The following is an 18,004-nucleotide window of genomic DNA, read 5'->3' as shown; positions in this document are numbered from 1 at the left end:
CTCTGGTGTTTATGGTGTGTATTGTTTGGTAGCAAAACAGGTGCTGACTACTCCTGTCATTTACTTTCAGGTTTTTTCTAACAGTTACCTTTATGTGAGGGCTTGCTTATGGTCTTATACTGCAACTGGTCTCTAGAACCTTAAACACAGTACTCAACATGAAGGTAACATTTTTGCAAGTCTTTCTGAGCTCACCTCAAGCCTTCTGGAGGCCATGTTTGGATTCTTATCTGCCTGTTCTGCAGATGAATTTTCTCTGAAATGTACTAGCTATGGCCTTTGATTTTGCTCTATTTTGAACATTTGCTGAAACATCAAGAAAGGCATCAAGTATAAAGAAGCAGCATGTCATGGAGATTTCTTGATGGACGCTGTTGTTATTTTTCTTGTCTATGATAGGAGGGAAGTCTTGAAAGGACATTGTTCCATGAGTGGCTGGGGTATTTTAGCCTGCCCTTTTAAGGGATTAGCATCTGCATCTTTGTGTTCATGCTGAGAATTACATGCAGTCACTTGGTGGAATTCCTGGGGTGGAGATTCCATGGTTCCCATCTGTGTTCCTGAGTCTGGGAGCTTCTGAGTAATTATACAATTTTCCTTGTACTTGTAGGAAACAATTTCATTTTGGCTCTAGAAAAAGGGATTGGGTTGAAATGGAATATGGGATTGCATAACTTTTTTCATGTTTAACCACAAATTCCAAAAATGAAAGCTATTGCACTTCCTCTGAAGATACCTATTCTTGGCTTTTGGTTTCAGAGTCAGTAGAAATATTCAAACCCCCATATAGAGTCCAAAAAGACCTATCAATGGAAAGGCTTACTCAAAATCTGTCATTAATGAATCCAGCAAAATTGCATCTCTAAGGAAACAGCACCATTCTCAATCATCCGAGAAAAGATGGTTATAGTATGCAGTTGGGATGACCAGCAGAGCTGGCACAACTGCATCATAGACTTTTCTGTCCATGTTGGAGGAGAAAACATCACAAACACAGGTGCCTGGTCAAATGTAGATAATTTAAAAGCTTTTTTCTTAAGTGTTCTGAACAAAACTAGTGCTTACAATCTCTGCCTCCTATCTTACAGTGGTAGGTAGAGACAGAAATCTCATGGAAAATACTTTAGGCAGTGGGTGATCAAGTAAGTTTTGTGCAACTTGAACATCTTCTGCAGACAGGATCTGACAGAGAGGGATCTTTCAATGAATGCTGGACAAGTCTGGGAACTGCATTTTAAAATGTGCTGTCTCATCTTGTGGTACTATACAATATAATTATCTTAACATCCTTTTACTCATCTTCCTCTAATGACAGACTTTGTCTGTCATCAGATGTATCAGTTTCCTGGAGAAAAATTTTTGTTGACCCAGTTTACCAAGATAAGCCTGAGCCTTTTCTGTAGTTTGAGAGATTTAATTACAAATCTCCTGTTCTCAATGCCTAATTGTTTTCTGTCAGCTGGCCTTCTTGATCAGCATGTGTGTTGCTGCCTGCTGGGGAAAAGGAGATAATTGATTGATTTGGGGCTCTCCCATGATTTTCCACTGTGCCACCTGTTTTGGAAGTGGTTGTAGAATTGCCAAACACGCTGAAGTGGTTACCAGCTCCTAAAGAAGCTGAATGGGAGGAGTGGTTCTTGCCTGATGGGTTTTCAAAGGGAGCTGAGACTTTGATGTTCTGTTTTAGCAGCTGCTAGATAGAGTGCCTCAGCCCTGTGCTGCACTCAGCCTTCAGGCGTTGTATTCTTCTTTACACACAGAATGGAGAGAAGAAAATAAACCGAGAGTGTGGGCATTACCAACAGTGTTGCTTTGTTATATTTTACACTTTGAGTTATAGTGCCTTGTGTCTCATGCTAGTGAGTACCTTGGACTTAATTGAGCCTGTTAGAGTAAGAAATTTATTTCACTTCAGCTTTCTTTGCCTTTCTGATTGCTTCTTCCTCACTTCTTCTGTTTTATGTCTGCTTCTGAAATAATGGTAGTAATTTTAGTCTTTTGTTCTGTAATGGCCACATAAAATAGGGGGAGATTTACATGTATGGTGCACCAGAATTCCTTGCTTAGTCTAGAGGGACTGGATCATCTTTCCAGTAAGGATTGAGGGAGACAGAGAAATGTGGTGGTTAAAACAAGGCTGCATAAAGCCTTGTTAATAGCTCTGTTAAAGCAGGAACAGACAACACTTCTCTATATCTGCTGAAGGCAGTTCACTGGGAATTTCCCCTTTACTCACTTAACTCTTCACTGCCAGAAATAAGATGCTGTAGCTCAATTTATTCTGTTAATATAGAACTTCTTTGTGGTAATGTGAACTCCTCTCTGATTTTGCTTGTTGGAATATTGATTTGCTGGAAATGCTGGAGGCAGAGCTCTGTTTTCAGGTGAAGAGGCTGATACAGATTCCCATTGTAGGAGTGGAAGGGGGACTGTATTCTGTGTAGTTTAAAACAAAGAGGCCAAAATTGTGGTGAACTGAAGTGGTCTCTTTTGGCAAGGCAATACACTTCTGTGGTATTTATCTTTGGAGCTTTGGAGGACAGGATCCAAAAAAATGGGGACATTCTTGCTCTACAGTACTAGTTTTACCAGGTAAGGCTGTATAAATAATACAAGCCTTTCTAGTCTTTTCTTGCAGTTCTTTATAATACAATTCTGGTATGTCATCACCCAGGCAATAAAGGGGGACAGATGTACAGAAGTTTTTGGGAAGGAAATGTCACTATTGGTTTTTTGTCTTTGTTCTGGTGCTGGCTATAGAATTTCTAACTTTTTTCTCATCACATTTTAAAAATGCCTAACACCTAAATCAAAATGGAACCTGCCATTCCTTTCTGAAGTTTTTTCTTAGGCTGCATTTTAGCTATCAACAAAACACAACATATTTGCTCTTTTCAGAAAAGTAGCTTCCTCCCAGTAGGGTGTCTCATGAGGATTCTCAGAAGGAGCACTACAGACCTGGAAAACTTCTGTCACTTTTAGCCTGAGAAAATTATTGCTAGGAATTTGTGCTGTCTTGGTTGAAATAATAAACACTTTTATAAACTATCTTCCATTTCCTCTAAGGACGTTGGGTGGAGTGAGGGGAAAAATAGCATTTACTTTTTACAATACAAATATGGTGCTTTGTGGCCATCAACAAGGCTTGCAGTGATTAAAAAAAAAAAAAAGCTGTGAAACAACTAGCATCACACTTCTGGTGTTGCTTTGCTGTCCGTGTGCCATACTGCTCTTAGGATGGCTGAATGTCTATATCATGACAGTATCCATCTATGGTCTTTGTATAAGTAGCCTTTTTTTCTTATATTCTGTAATTTCCTGCAATGTGTGGGATAGCATGGTCTTGCCTATGCAGCATATACAGTCACTGAACCAGCTTCTTCAGTAAAAAACAACCCATGCTAGAGTCTCTGTGTATCTGAGCATATTCCGCCAACATCCATCCCCTGATTATATTTTACATAACTTTGTTACAGACTTTAGGAGGTGTGTGCTGTCATGGACATAGTCACTTCCCACTCTAGTTCAGGGAGCCAGGGCAGGTGAGTCAATCTTTGTACAGGAGGCGGAAGTAAAAGAATTCTCCCTCAGCTCCAGCATAAATGAACTGCAAAAGGAGCCTGAGGAGGAAAAAATTCAGTTTAACAGGTGGGATCACTCTCAGATACAGTCTATTTTGTGTTATACCTTGTTACATTGGAGAAATCCCCTTGAGGGATAAGGAAAGCAGAAACTATGTATACATATAGAATTGGGTTTCTTACACTGGGCAGATAAGACTGCTAGAGGCGCCACTTTAGCCAGCATGTGAGTATTGTCAAGCTTAGGGGACTGTGTGATCTAACTCAGCTTCATTACATTGTATGTAGGTTGATAAAATGCAGTTGTTTAAGGGTAGAAGTCTGTTTAGGACCTTTACTTTGCCTTTGTATCAGTGCTTGGGGAATTATTCAGAAACAAGAGACTTAACCACAAGCCTCCAGCCTCACAGCAAGGACCCAGAGAAGTGACCCTCAATTCTCGTTTAGTGTCTTTTGTCTTCATTTACATTTCAGCAGCTAGATATTATACAGCTTCAGTTGTGTTACTGAATGGTAGCACAGCAGATGCATCTTACTGGTGCCATGCTGTTTCTCTACCTCTTTTACCTGGAATGTTTATATTAAGGTAATCTGCCTTTCAGGTACACTTTCCACAATCCCCAGTTAGATGAATTTGTAGATGTTTGCTCAGGAAGTGCAGAACAGATTCTAGCCCTCCCTTTAGGTATGTGGATTATAAATGTAGAGTATTGCTTCTTTTGTGAAGTTTTTTAGTCTGGCTATAATTCTTGAAATGTACAGTCATGATGTCAGGCAACTGTATGCTTCAACTGCGTTGTCTCCATAGACAGACCATATAAGCTGCCAGATTTATCAAATCTTCTCTAAGAGACACAAGTCTTCATCTCTCACATAACAAGGTGGTAGTTGTACTGGATGTCAAGCCAAGTTAGTTGCTTTAATTAATTTCAGTGCAAATTCTGTGAAATCTAGAGGCTTGATGTGCTCTTTAGAGGTTTCACTATACTAGGTATTTAATATTAAGACAACAAAATTGCCAAAGTAAAGTGCATGAGATGTCTCTACTCCTTGGTCATATGGCACTGAAAATTTGTTTGGGCCTCAAGTGGATTGATATGTAGACAGCACAACCCTAAGGAATCCTTAAGGCCCTCTAGTGTAACACCATCCTGTGCTATGTCTTTTTGGGATACTGATGTGGCTGGGACGTTTAGCTCTGGGCAGGGGCAGGGCTTTGAGTGCTCTTTCCCATCTTATGAATCCCAACCCTGCAAAACTCAACAGCCTGTTTTTTGTTTGTTTGTTTATTCTTCTCAGGTGCTCTAGATTTCACCAGTTTAGCCCAATTGTAGCTTTTCACTTGCCTCTTGGGATTTAAAGAGGAGCCTGAGCTGCTTTCTTCATTCCCCCTTTTCTTATTGACTGGGATCTTGCAGCTGCTGCTGGAGCACATATAGCAAAGAGCACCACACTTTGGGAAAGCTTATGCAGGAGGAAGCTTAATGGAAAATATGAAAGGGAAAAAAAATGTGTTTGATGGACTTTTAATATAAAAAGGGGGTAAGAAAAGAAAAGGAGGAGGGGGAGATTTATTCACTGTAATAGGAACCAAATGTTGGCCGGGACAGCAGCAAGTCTCACTCTTTCCCTGTAAACCCTGTGAGCGGCTTTTCAAAGGCATTATGGGGTGCAGGGCTAATTTAGTGGTCCTGATTAACCCCTGCCTCTCTAGAGAGAGGTAAGGAGTTTGGGTTTTCAGGAGAGATTAGTGACTTTAATTCAGTCAAAAGCATACTCTAGACAGATAACGGTGCCCATTTATTGTTTTCATCCTTGTGTGCTACTTCTGCTATCCACCTGTAAAATGCAAAATCTGCTTGCATAAAGCACTAGAAAAGGCTTTCTGTCTAGAAATAAATAGAGCCTGTAAGTCTTTTTCAGTTTGGCTTTCAATAAGCTTGTCTACAGTGAAAGAGAGAAAGTAGAAGAATGTAGTTACAACTCATCTTCACCAAATTGGTTCACTTGATTCATGCTAGCCTTTTACTGTGGAACCTCCTCAGTGAGGAGTATCTTTCCCATCTCTAAGTGGTGCAATACTGCATTTAATTTTCTGGTACTTTGGATTCTGTGAAGTGTGTATATTCACACCAGAAACTCTGCCTGGATTAGGATAAGTGATCAAATTTAAGATGGCACCTAACCCATGTTTTTAGTCCTAATGACTTACCTTAACAAAAACAGATCCAGACATTACAATGAGGTAAATTAATTGGGTCCACCCTGCTTTGTCTGAACTTCCTTAATTAATACTTTAAAATTGGGAGTAGGGTGTGTGGGACCATGTAGCACAGTTCAGGCTGTTGCATGTCAGAGTTAAGGAGGTAATCCTACCCCAAAACTCCCTTATGATAGCAAAGTGATACCAGGTTTCTATTTCAGTCTTACTGTATATATGCCTTGCTGTTAAAATATTTTTGCAGGCTCTAACTGTGTTTGCAGGTGTGGAAATGCATGCAAGAAACATGAAGCCAGAAGAGCCTTCCACTTCGTAAAGCTCAACCCTGTGTTTGCACTTATTGAGGGTAGAAAGGCTTGTGATTTTGTTAGTCTCACTTGGAGGAGATATGCTCAGTTACCTTCATTACCTTTCTAGTGACCTGATGAGCCACAATGGGATGAGGACACCAAACTTTGTAGTCAGTTGATTCAGCCTTTCTTGATTCAGCTTTTCTGCTAGTGAATTTCAGAGCTGCAGTGTGTAAAGAGGAGGAAAAACAAAAGTCTTGTTTGTTTACCTGCGAAGTATTCCCCAGATCAAAGAGGCTGACAGTGTTTTGTAACAGGCATGAAGCCAAGGATGCTACTAGGGTCCCAACAAAAATTGTCTCCACTAGAGGGTAAAGATTTGATTTAATTTGCTGAGACTGGCTTGTTTAGGGCTTCTGATTGATAATGCCAGCTAAATCCAGGAGTAGCTGAGATAGGTTAGGCCAGGCCTTTCCTGAAGAGGTTATCCAGTGCTCCATAGTCTCACTCTGCCCTTCCCCTCCTAGACTAGTAGAAGGCTGTTTTGATGCACCTCATTTCTAACCTAGCAGGTTAGACACTTAACACTCATGATCTTTCGTGTATTTGGAGACCTAGGATGTAAAAGGCACTTAATTCCCAATCTCCACTGCTTTTGTTATAGGAAAATACTGATGTTCCAAAACCCAGGTTTATCAATGGGGAGGAAACAGCAAGAATAATTTTCAGAAGCTAGGAAGCAGGAAATAAATTATCCAGCAACGTATACCAGAAAAGAAGGAAGCCCGTGGACTTTGATAGTAGTTGTAGAAAAAAAGTGAGGAGCAAGAAGGCAGTGGGCTTTCCATATATAGCTATTGTGCGTGCACATCTGGAATAATAAAGTGGAAAAAGTTCACGGAAAAACAATGTGCAATCAAGGCCAGAAGGGACTGAGTTGAGGGAAAAGAAGAAAGCTAAGTTTGCCAAGGCTGGCTGAGCTCAAAAGAGGCATGCATAGTTCTAGTAGTGAGGGCTTAGTCCTGAAATAAGAGGAATGTCATATAATGAAACAGTGAAAATGTAAGTTTAATTGGGAATGTTGGGGGAACTCTCAACGCTGAATATGTACCTGCTTGTGGAGTTGTGCAGCTGAGTGTGACGCATGGACTCCTACAGCCCCTGAAACATGTTGGTCCTGCATTGCAAGGAGATAAGCTGGATGCCTTTACTCACATATTTGTTTCTGAGTAAAATTCTTACAATATCAGTTCTCTCAGCTGAAAGGGGGAATTGCGAGAATAGCAGAGGGGGATTCTTGGCATTTGCTAGATATTATGCATATTAAAATGTTCTGGATGCTTGAACTCTGCCTCTGGTAGCTCTTAGAGTTAACCTGTGAATGGATTTGGAAATTGCAGTTAAATGCACAAAACTTTTCATGTTTTTTGCCTTAACCAACTCAGTCCTAAGGTTTTACACAAGAATATTATACATCTTCTGTTTTCTCATGACACAAATATACTGATGGTAAGAGCCCCTTCTGGAAGTAAAAGTAGCTTGAGCTACTGGGAAACGGGCTGAAGAACTAAGGCAAGGCTGAAACTATTTCATAATGCCTTGTCAATAATAGAGGAAAGTTTGATTGATGGTCTGTGATAGAAACTCTCTGTACCATGTCTACCATGGGAGACTGTACTGTTCACTTTGAACTGGATTTGAACCCAAAATGCAGTTCTGCAGGTTTCTTGTGCCAATGCAGCCTTAACAAGCCTCTCATTAACTTTAGAAGCTTTTTCTTAGCTTCTTTTGATGAGCACAAAAGTAGATTGCAGGTCAGGTGCTGGCATCCTCATTTTATGCAGGCCAGCTGCTTCCTGCCCCTTCCCTGTCTCCAAGTACCTGTACCATGGGGAGTTCTGGACAGCTCCCAGTGCCTCAGATCTCCAAAATCCCAGGCTTAGGTCTTACAGAAATATTTAAAATGCTTTGTTCGCCCCGGTGTGTTGTGAAACTGTTTTTCTTTACCTTTGTAAGGCAGCTCATGCTATGTTACAAAGCAGGAGGTTTTTACAGGCTTGCATGTTCCAGCCAACAGAGCTACAGTCCTTGCTAAAATATAAACTCTTGCTGACTAAACTGCACCAAAGTCACTCTTTCATAGACACTCCTGATAACAGCGGAGGCCAGGAGTGAACCATTCTCTTGTTACTCTTTTTTTCAGTTTTTAATTTATTGCTTTTGAAGCTGAGGGGAAGGAAGAAGGAAGAAAGACAAAGAAAGGCCTCAAGGCTAGTGAGAGGCCCAAAACTCCTGCATCCCAGCCAGGACCCCAGCGTCCTGGGCTTCATCCCACTCTGTTTATCATTGCTTTGTAGCCAGCCCCAATCTAGGACCTATTGTTAGGGATGGAAGAAGCACATAGTGTGCCAAAGAAAATGTTCTGTGTTTTTCTGAGTGCCTGAACATAAGTCAGCAGGATGCTGGGAGCTGCCACACTAGACAAAATCATTAGTTACTATGCCAACTACTTTCTAGCAGCTGGTGCTCCCAAAGGATTTGTACTGAAAATTTCCTAGACTTGTCATACCATCTGAATGCCCTGTGGGAAGGAAACTGCTGCCCAAGGTTGTCTTGCATTTTATGGCAAGGTGGAAGCACTGATTTATAAATGCACTGAGTTCCCTTATTGCCAGCAATGGCTCTTGTTCCTCCAAGGCTCCAGTCTTTACAGCAAAGGATGCAAAGCAATTTCGTTGTCAGCTTGTTTCCTTGTTTAGTAGCAAAGTAATATTTTTCTCAGTTTGCTAGACCTCCAGAAATACTAATTTCTGCTGTGATCCTATCAGTTCTCACAAACTAAGCAGGGTTAAACAGAGGAATATTCTTCATGAATGCTGAAGTTTAATTTACACAATAATTTGAGCCTAGTTTGCGCTGCCTTTCAATGGGATGTAGACACTTTTCAAGGATTTCAAAAGTGCCTGCTTAGTGAGTGATATATGGAGAACACCAGTGTACTTCATGAATTGGTATTGTTGCCTGCTACACAGGAATTGGTATCAAGCAAGTGCCCAGCTGTGCCATTGGAAGAAGGCTTCAGCTGAAATATAAATGTAAGCCTGATGTGTCGTTCTTTTAGTACAGACTTGCTGTTTGTCCTGTAGTTCTTTGTAACTATGAGATCCTCAGAGATTGGTGTTCTGGGATCTGATCTTGTCTATAACTTCAGTCCTTGGAATTGTCTTCAAATTATTGAAATGGAAACAGAAGCCAGCTCTACCCTTTCTTGTAAGAGCTGATACTCACATCCCTTCTGTATGGGGACTGGATTTCATAGAGATTTTTTTTTCTGAAATCAATGAAAAAAAGCATTAACGTTTTATTAGTATTTTAGTACACTAACATTAATTTCTAGTACAGGTGTAAGTAGTTGATTGCATAAAGGCTGCTTACATCAGAAAAGTTCCAATGGATTGGAAAAGGGAGCTAGAGTAGGAAGGGAGTTTGGAACCAGAAAACCTGGAGATGAATGTATGGTGTTCAAGCACTTCTGGACTGGATCCCAAACATAATCACATGGTGATTTGTTGAAAATGGTCTCACAAGCAAACCTGTATCTTTTGTGGTACAAAAAACTGCAACAGAGAGGTTTTATGCTGTCAGTGATTTGGAAGAGAGAATTCTGGCCCAGCCTTTATGAAAACTACAGTTGAAAGAAAGGAACACAGTGGGTTTCTTGCCAAAAACACTGAGTAGCCTGAAGAGCTGCTGGAAGGACAGAATCTTGCTTACAAAGGATGGGCCATAATGCCAAAGGCTGAGATTTCCTGTGCATAGTGAAGGCCTGAATCCTGGCCAGGTCTCTAAACTAAGCAACTCATAAATAATTCTGAGCAAGCTGTGAGAAGATTGCTCACAACCAGCCTGGCTGACAGAATGAAACCAAATCTTTTCTGGTGGCACAGTCAGGAATTTCTATTTCCCATTTCCATGTGTGTGCATCTGTGCCTAAATCTGTTGTCTGTACATGTGAAGAAATGAATATTCAGTCATTAGTGTTCAAGCAATAATCTTGACTTGAAAGCAAGTAGGTCTGGGAGTACTGACTCTACAATTCTCATTTCCATTAGGGGTGTGGAGGTTTTTTCTGGTTATTTTTGGCTTTGCCTGAAACAGTGTAAGTTTTGAGCAAGCGTTTAATTCAGTTTGGGGTATTTATACAGTCTTCTTAACAAGTGAACTCTTTAATATCCATTAAGGTGTGAGGTCCTCTACAGCTGTTTTGCAGCCTTCATTATGGTGCTGAACCAGTTGTAATTTCCTTAGGCAGAACTAATTTCTGCTTCAGGATGCAGAAGTGTTGTTATGCTTTAATAGATCATCCAACAGGCAGAGACTGAGGACAGGAGATGCTCTGTGACGCATTCCCGTGGGCATGGCAAATAGAATGAGTGCTGGAGCCCGTCTCTGGCAGCAGTGTATTGAGTCTCAGATCCTAAGCCTGTGCTGTACCAGGGCAAACATCACCTTAGTAATATCAGCACTTGATAGCATGATATGTGGGGACTTCACAAAACTGCAGATTAAATATCTCTTTATGAGAGTGATCCCAAGACTGGCAAATACACTGGCTTGCTGTTGTCAAGTATTGTGTGTTTATATTATAGGAGGTTGAAGTTATGTTTTGCAACGTAATGCATAAATGCAGAATAATGCATTTACTTTGATTTCTGTCTGTAAATAAGGAAAACCCATAGAAGCCAACAGAAGGAGGATTCTGCCGGCCAGGAGAATAAAATCTGCTGAGGCAAGCAACAGTGTTTTCAATATAGTGTCTAGAAAAAAAAATAAGAGTTGTTTTGTTGTGTCATATGGAGAGAAGGTACTGGAACTGCAGGGAGTTGTGTACAAGTTTGTGCCACAAGAAAATCTTAGCCAAAGTTTTTGGTTTTAGCGAAGTTTGTGGTTTTGTTTGGTGTTTTTAAATTTAGTTCTTCTTAAAGGTTTAATAATGTAGTTCCAACAGCGTTTTCCAGGCTAATCTAAGCCAAGTTTACTTGGGCAATATTATGTCCACTATATTGGTTGAAACTGAAAAAGTGAATTCCAGTGAGAGAATTTGAGAGTTCATTGAATTGGACAAAGATTGGAGAAAGGCAGCAATTTTGGTGCATTTTTAATAAGTTAGACTTGAGTATTTGTAATTCCATAAGTTAATCCTTTGGTAGATACCTCAAAACAGAAGAAATGAGAATCAGGGAAATGTTACTAAAATGTTGCCATTTAGATAGTGGTCCACAGTACTGCAGACTGCAGTCATTGCACACTATCTCTGTGCCACAAAATCTGGCTATTGGCAGGTCCAGTTTTAGTGGAGTTGTTGTTTATATCAGTTTTGTCTCCTCTGTTTTGTCTTCACTGTTATATTTTAGAAGTAATCACTCAATCCTGAGCTTCTTAAGCATTCTTTGGATCAAAGGATGAATTTTATGCATTGCAAGTTCTGAGCTGGAGGTAGATATGGGATGAGTTGGAACAGATATAAGTTTCTAGAATTAATAATATAACTTGAATAAATAGCTTAAAGAGTGCTTGAGTGAATTCTCTTATTTCTGAGTGTTTTAAGGGTTTGCAATGACAAAGCTTTTGAGGAAAGGAGCAGCACATTCAAGGCAAGCTGAGATATGTTTAAAGAATCTCGGTTGTAAGTTGTGATAGGTTCCTGAAGCAAAGAGCTTGCAGTGAACTCCCTTGCCAAAACCATGACCTACGCTCCAAACTGTGGCATGAAAGACACCAATTATCTTTTACGTCCCTGTTATGTATGATGTAGATAGGAAATACAAGGGAAGCCTGCCCTGGGAATCCAAAGGAAACATTTGGAAGGAGTGGCTGAGAGAAACATGTCAGAGATCAACAGACACTTGGGAAGCTCAGGCATTGAGGCTTGAAGGCTATATTAGCCAGAGTGTCAGGATTCAGTGGGTCATACAACATCTGTGGTGTGAGCACAGAATGTGTGAATTGCTGAGTTGTTGCAGCCTCTTCAGGATGCCTCGTGGTCCTGTCAGTCCGCCACCTGCTCTCTGCAAAGCCCCTCAGCCTTGTGTAGAAGTGTGTTGGTGCTGCCTTCTCACCAGGGCTTACAAACTTCAAAGCAAGCTAGTGAGCTTCTGTTGGTACTTATCATGTTGCAGGCCACAGCTGAACTCCTACCATATAAGCCTGGGCTGCATGAGCTCCTGTCTCTTTGCAGGAGGCCTTTTGTCCTCTAAGAAAAGCTGGCATTTCTCTGAGGATGAAAGACACGAGCCTATCTCACTCCCCCCAAGCCTTTTGGATTGTAACTGTGCAGAGTCAGTATCCTAGTTCCAGCCTCACCCAGGCAGTCCTTTATCCTCTCTGGATGTTGTACTGCATGTCTGTTTCTATTCCATTGTCACTGCAGCATGTATGTGCTTAATGTAAGCCTTGTGTTACTGTATTAAAGCCTGTACAAATTGAAATGAATAGTTATCTCATTAGTGATGGGAATCAGCTTTTCTTCCTGCTGCTATTTTGCTTGTCTTCAATGCTAATCAGCCACAGAAATGTTCCAGTTTAGAGTTTTTATTCTCCTTTCCTTTTTTTCTCCTCAAGAGAATGTCTAGTAATATAGTCCCAGCCTATATTCAAGAAAGTGCTTAGCAGGAGGCAGTGGGCACATGACACCTCTAGCAGGTGTTGTGCTTGCTAAAGCCATGTAATTCAAATTCATAGCTGGCTAAATATTATGAGATTCCTTTGAAGCAGCAGGACTCTGCATACAAGGACTCCTGCCTCCTTATAGGCAGGAGTCCTTGTATGCAGAGTTGTGAAAACGTGGTGTCTCTTCTTTCCTCAGGGCTCCAGAGAATCATAATTTTGCCTTGGAAGGAGAGATGGAGAGCAGCGCCTACAAGGTGACACGGAGTTCTGTGGCACATCCCAGCTATCAGCTTCAATTTGCTGTGCAGCAGCTTCAGCAGCAGAAACTTCAGTCAAGACAGCTGGTGGAGCAAAACCAAGCACGGCCACAGGTAACTAAGAAAAATTCCTGCCTGGGATGTAGCAGTGCTGTCTGAGTCTTAGATGTGAAAACAAACTCAGAGACAGTAGAGATGGCAGCGATTTTGTTAGGGAAGTAGCTCTTAAAGTGGGTTGCAACAAAACCAGTATTACCTGCGGTGATTTTGATAGCATTTTGATCCTGTGGTTCCCAATAGGTTCTTCCATTATGTTGGCATCTTAAGAGCTGGAGAACATATGAAAAAGAGCTGGTATTATTGATGTTCTGGATGACTCCTAGGTGCCAAAGGTAGACCACTGTGTGTGGAACAGCATTTTCATTCTGCTGGGAGAAGCTTTCAAGATTACAATGACTTAATTGATACACTTGTTACCTTACTTTGTTATTATGAAGAGAGAGAGATGTATTCTGAGTGATGTCCGAAATGCTTCCCTGCTAAAAGGAAGGAAGCCTTTGAGTGATCAAATCTTCATTCAAAACAATTTGGTCTCCAGCAGCAAGTAGCTTTTTGTTAGCAGTCTGGCATGACTGGACTCCCATGAACAGACCTAACACATGGAGGTCTGGACACCCAATCTCCCTCCTGTGAAGCAGATGAGTCATTAGTCAGGGCCCTTGAGAATAGGTAATAGGCAAATTTGCAGTAATCCTTTTCTGGGAGTATCTTGAAAGAGAGGCCCTTCTGCTTTTTGCCTCTTGCTCTCTTTCCTTCAAGGCCCTTACTTAGCCATGTAGTTACCATCCTCAACTTCTCTCACCTACAGTCTTCTTGCTCTCACTCACTTTCTTTCACCTCTGTCCACTGGGCTCTGGCTGGGCAGATGTGGCTGCTCACAAGTTCAGGAAAGAGCCATAAACTGGCCTGTGCCTGGGAGGAGGCTGGAGCTGGCCATGGGGCCTGGCTGAGCCCTCTTCTAACTGCTGACATTGAGCTGATGTTATTCTTGGCCTGGGGCAGAGCCATTACTCAGGAGTTTCTGTTAAAATGATTCTTTGTTAAACCTCCTCTCACCCCCACACCGTCCCCCCTCCTTTCTCCTTCTGAGCCAGGCATTTTGGAGTTGCTGTGTTGAGGCTATTGCCATGCTGCAGGACTCAGGCTTCACTGAATTTGATGTGATTGAAGAAAAATACTTGCTGAACATGGGGGCCTTCAGACTTTCTGTCTTTAATAAAATGTCATCTTAAAATGATTGTCTCTTGGACACTTCCTGTCATTGTATGGAGCCAGCCAACCCTCCTCTTCCAGTAACAGTTGCATCAATCCTCTGATGCCCACCCTGCCAGTCATGACACTACCCTTGCCTTCCCTTGCACCATCTCTAGCTTTCTGTCACTGACCTTTCTGCTAGTTAGCTTCTCAGACTTTAGTCCTTTAACTTGGCCTTTATAAGAACTGCCTTCTCTTTTCTATTGCTTATGCATTCTCACTTTCCCATTCACACTGCTTTGACTTCTGCACCTTTCATGCTGACCCTCATTTGTCCTCCCCTTACAGGCAGAGTTCATGTAGCTTATCCTAGCCTGCATGGCTTTACCACATTTCCTTGTCAGTGTCACCTGTGCTACTTATCTCCCATTGCCTGCTGCTTTGTTTCTCTTCCTCCCATGTACTGAGATCTACATCATCCATTGTCTTGCCTGTTACATTCAAATTTGTCAGTCTTCCCTCAGTAGAAGAAATATATCCCCCAAGACTGAAGGCCCATCACTTGAAAGAGTGTCATCATCTCTATACTTTGGGGAATGCATGCAGGATATCCCTGAGACTGTTTCATCTGATTGTTCAGGTTCTTGTTATGGTTAGAAGGCAGACTAGCCATTTGTCAGTGGCTGAAGTACATCTATTAATGAATATATCTTGAGCTGCACCCTGAGTGTCGCATGACCATGCACCATGACTAGGTGCCAGTCTTTCCTTCTGTCTCTGGCAAAGGGACTAGTTACATGTGTGACTATGTATATGTGATCAAGTAACAGAAGCACCATGATTAATAACACAGCAAGTGCTTCTCCTGTACATTAACCAGCCCAGTATGCTGGAGATGAGAGGGATGCACTGGAAAGTGTGGGCTTTTTTTGTCAAGTATTTGTGTCATAAGAATCCCTCCATTTACCAGGCAGTAGATCTATCTTACCATGTGTGTTACCATGAAGGCTTGTTGTGTGCTTTGTTGCAGCACCCACTCTTGGTTGAACACTTTCCAGACACGTAAGAATGATGATGATTTCTCCAGGCATTTAACAATCTGTGGAATATCAAATACTGTGTGGGTGGAGGAAGAGGAATTATAACAAACAGTTTTCACTCATTGTATGCAGAAGCTAGTTCACATAGTGTAGTATGGTAGGAATAGACCTTTAAATGCAGAATAGGTTCTTGATTACTTGGACCAAACTGGCTGGATGAGAATCTAAAGAATAGGTGGAGTGATATGGAACAGGAACAGACACAGCACAGACCTTGAGAAAAGTGAACAAAAATGGGAAGGGGAAGAGTTTGAAAGCAGAGACAAGCAGCTTAAATCTGATATCAGTAAAACCAAAGAACAAGAATTACAAAGTCAAACCAAAAGACAAGAAAAACAGGCTTATAGCAGTACTTTTAATGTTTAAGGGAGACTTTGTGTGACATGTTATGACCTAGATGTTATTATCACTGCTGCAGTTGGCAAGACAGTTAATATACCATCATTGTTTATTCTCTAATTGTTTCCTGTACTGGAAAGATGCCATTAGCTCTTAGGGAGGTTCCTTCTTCGTGTGGCTATGTTCTGTCTGCTTAGTGTAGCATGTACTGGATTTAAAATTTTATGCAAACATTTCACATGGGGAAAAAGCTAAATTAAAACAAGGGAAGTACAATTGTATCATGGAATGATCCCTGTCAGTCCTGCTTACATCAAAAAAGCTCATGTTAAATAAGACATGAGCCATGTTAATGAGTTGTGGGGGCAGTTACCTGATCACAGTTTCAATCACAAGTTTAAGTAGATTTTATGCTGTAGATTGGGCTGAGTTCATCTTAAATAATTCTCCTCTCAGTAGTTTAAAAATTGTATGTCCTCTGAAATATTTTTCATTTTATGAAGTTCGGCAAATTTTTGTCTTTATAATATTTGTGATTCCCTTCTGACATACTTACTGTTTATTTAGCATTAATTGGAATGGATTAAATGGAATTGGAATTAAATGGATTGGAAATGCTGAGTGCTGTGAATAATATTCTTAGTTTTATTATTGCTACCTGAGGATACAGGGTGTCTTTGAATGCAGCCTCATCATTAAACTGTTTTCTAAACTGTTATATTTTGAACTGCTGTCAGATTTGCAGTATCTCTTTTCCTTCCTTCCTTCCTTTTCTTGTTCATTCTTGTTTTGAAGCTTTCTCCCTCAGATTGTTTTCCCACTAAATGTGCTAACTGCCATTTTTCCTATTTGAGTCTTGTGATACTGATGAGTCAAAGTCTCAGTGTAAGTAAAACAGAACAACCATTCTAAAAGTAGTACTCTGAGCTGATTTATACCAGCTGAATTTTAGTCCCCATGTTTCTGATCCTGTCACTATTATTAGAATTAGGGTAACACCCAGATGTATTAACTGTCTTTCCAATACAATGATACAGCCCAATCCTTGCCCCAGAGAGCTAGCAGTACCAAGGGAAATAAAACAGAAGGCACCGAGTCAACTGAATAAAGTATATTTTTTTCTTGCTCTGAAGAATTTACCAAAGAGGACATGGTTCAGGACAGTCTTTGCATACCATATGCTGCTTCTTCTTTAAGACCTCAAGATACTCTTCTTAGTGCAGTTTAATACTGTGGAAGGTAATAGTACATTTTAAGCCTGCTCTTTATTGCCACTTTGTGAATTTTCAATTCAACTGACCGTTGTGTCCAAACTGATTTAACTGAATGCATTAGTATGTGTTCAAAATAATTTCCACTAAACAATTTATATATCTGGAAAGGTCTTCCAAGGCTATTAATTCTCTCTATTTTTGCAATGTTATCTCAAGCACAACTGCTTTTCTAAAAGTGGTTGGTTGTGTTTTGTTGGGTTTGCTTTTTTTTTTTTAACTTAAAACCTCTTTATCGTTTATTGCTTATAAACATCTAAGTTTGCAGTGTCAGGGATTTGGAACTAGCTGCACGGATCTTTATGCAATACATGTGTGTGTGCATCTGTCTGTCAGTTCTTGTATACTGCTGAGTCTCTCATCTTTTTCAGATTTGCTGATCCAATTGAATGTGAATGACTGTGGGATAGAAATCTCACAGCGGTGTTTCATACAAATTACAAATCAAGAGCCATATATCTGGGAAGGGGGTTCGACTACTGTTCCCATTAAGACAATGGCTTCAGTATGAGACCACTCCTGATTAGAAAGCACAAAATCCAACACAAGAATGCCCAAACCCACAAAGGGGAGGCATAATTTGGGGTATGCTTTATATTAGGTACTGTAAGACAGATTTGCAGGAAATGAGCTTCATTACCTCCTCTGGTCACACAGTGAACATGTTTTTGCTTGCAACATTTGTTCCATTACTGTGCTAGGGATGGGTGTTAGATACAGGGATGTTAAGTGCCAGGAACATTCTTTCTGTTTTTGAAGATCATTAATATATCTGCTTTTCTTTGAAGTACTACACTACCTCTGCTTTTAATCAGTAACAGCCCAAACTTAGCTGCTACTGACTAATGCTCTTAGATGTTCATTGTCCTCACTGACAAGTTGTACACAGTGAGATCTTCTAATTAAAAAATTTCCTTTTTTTGTACAAGGAATACTTTGTGTATGGTGCTGTAGATGTTGAAACAAGGAAATAGTGCTTCAGTCTGTAATGTAGGAAGAAATACTTTGTCAGTGCTTTCTTC

The 18,004-nt window shown here is 40.7% G+C and overlaps 1 protein-coding gene across 1 annotated transcript in view; it reads left to right on the top strand.

Moving 5' to 3' along the window:
• The window catches only part of TTLL5 (tubulin tyrosine ligase like 5), a 122,479-nt gene that overhangs the window by 84,829 nt on the left and 19,646 nt on the right, over positions 1–18,004 (top strand). The window contains exon 31 of the mRNA XM_084207248.1: positions 12,958–13,132. Within this exon, the coding sequence (XP_084063374.1) occupies positions 12,958–13,132 (175 nt within the window). The remainder of the gene's footprint in view (positions 1–12,957; positions 13,133–18,004) is intronic.

This window comes from Fringilla coelebs (assembly GCF_963513975.1).
Source record: "Fringilla coelebs genome assembly, chromosome: 6".
NCBI classification, from domain to species: Eukaryota; Metazoa; Chordata; class Aves; order Passeriformes; family Fringillidae; genus Fringilla; species Fringilla coelebs.
The sequence above is the reverse complement of the archived record's forward strand: the minus strand, read 5'-3'. Positions and strand labels throughout refer to the sequence as shown.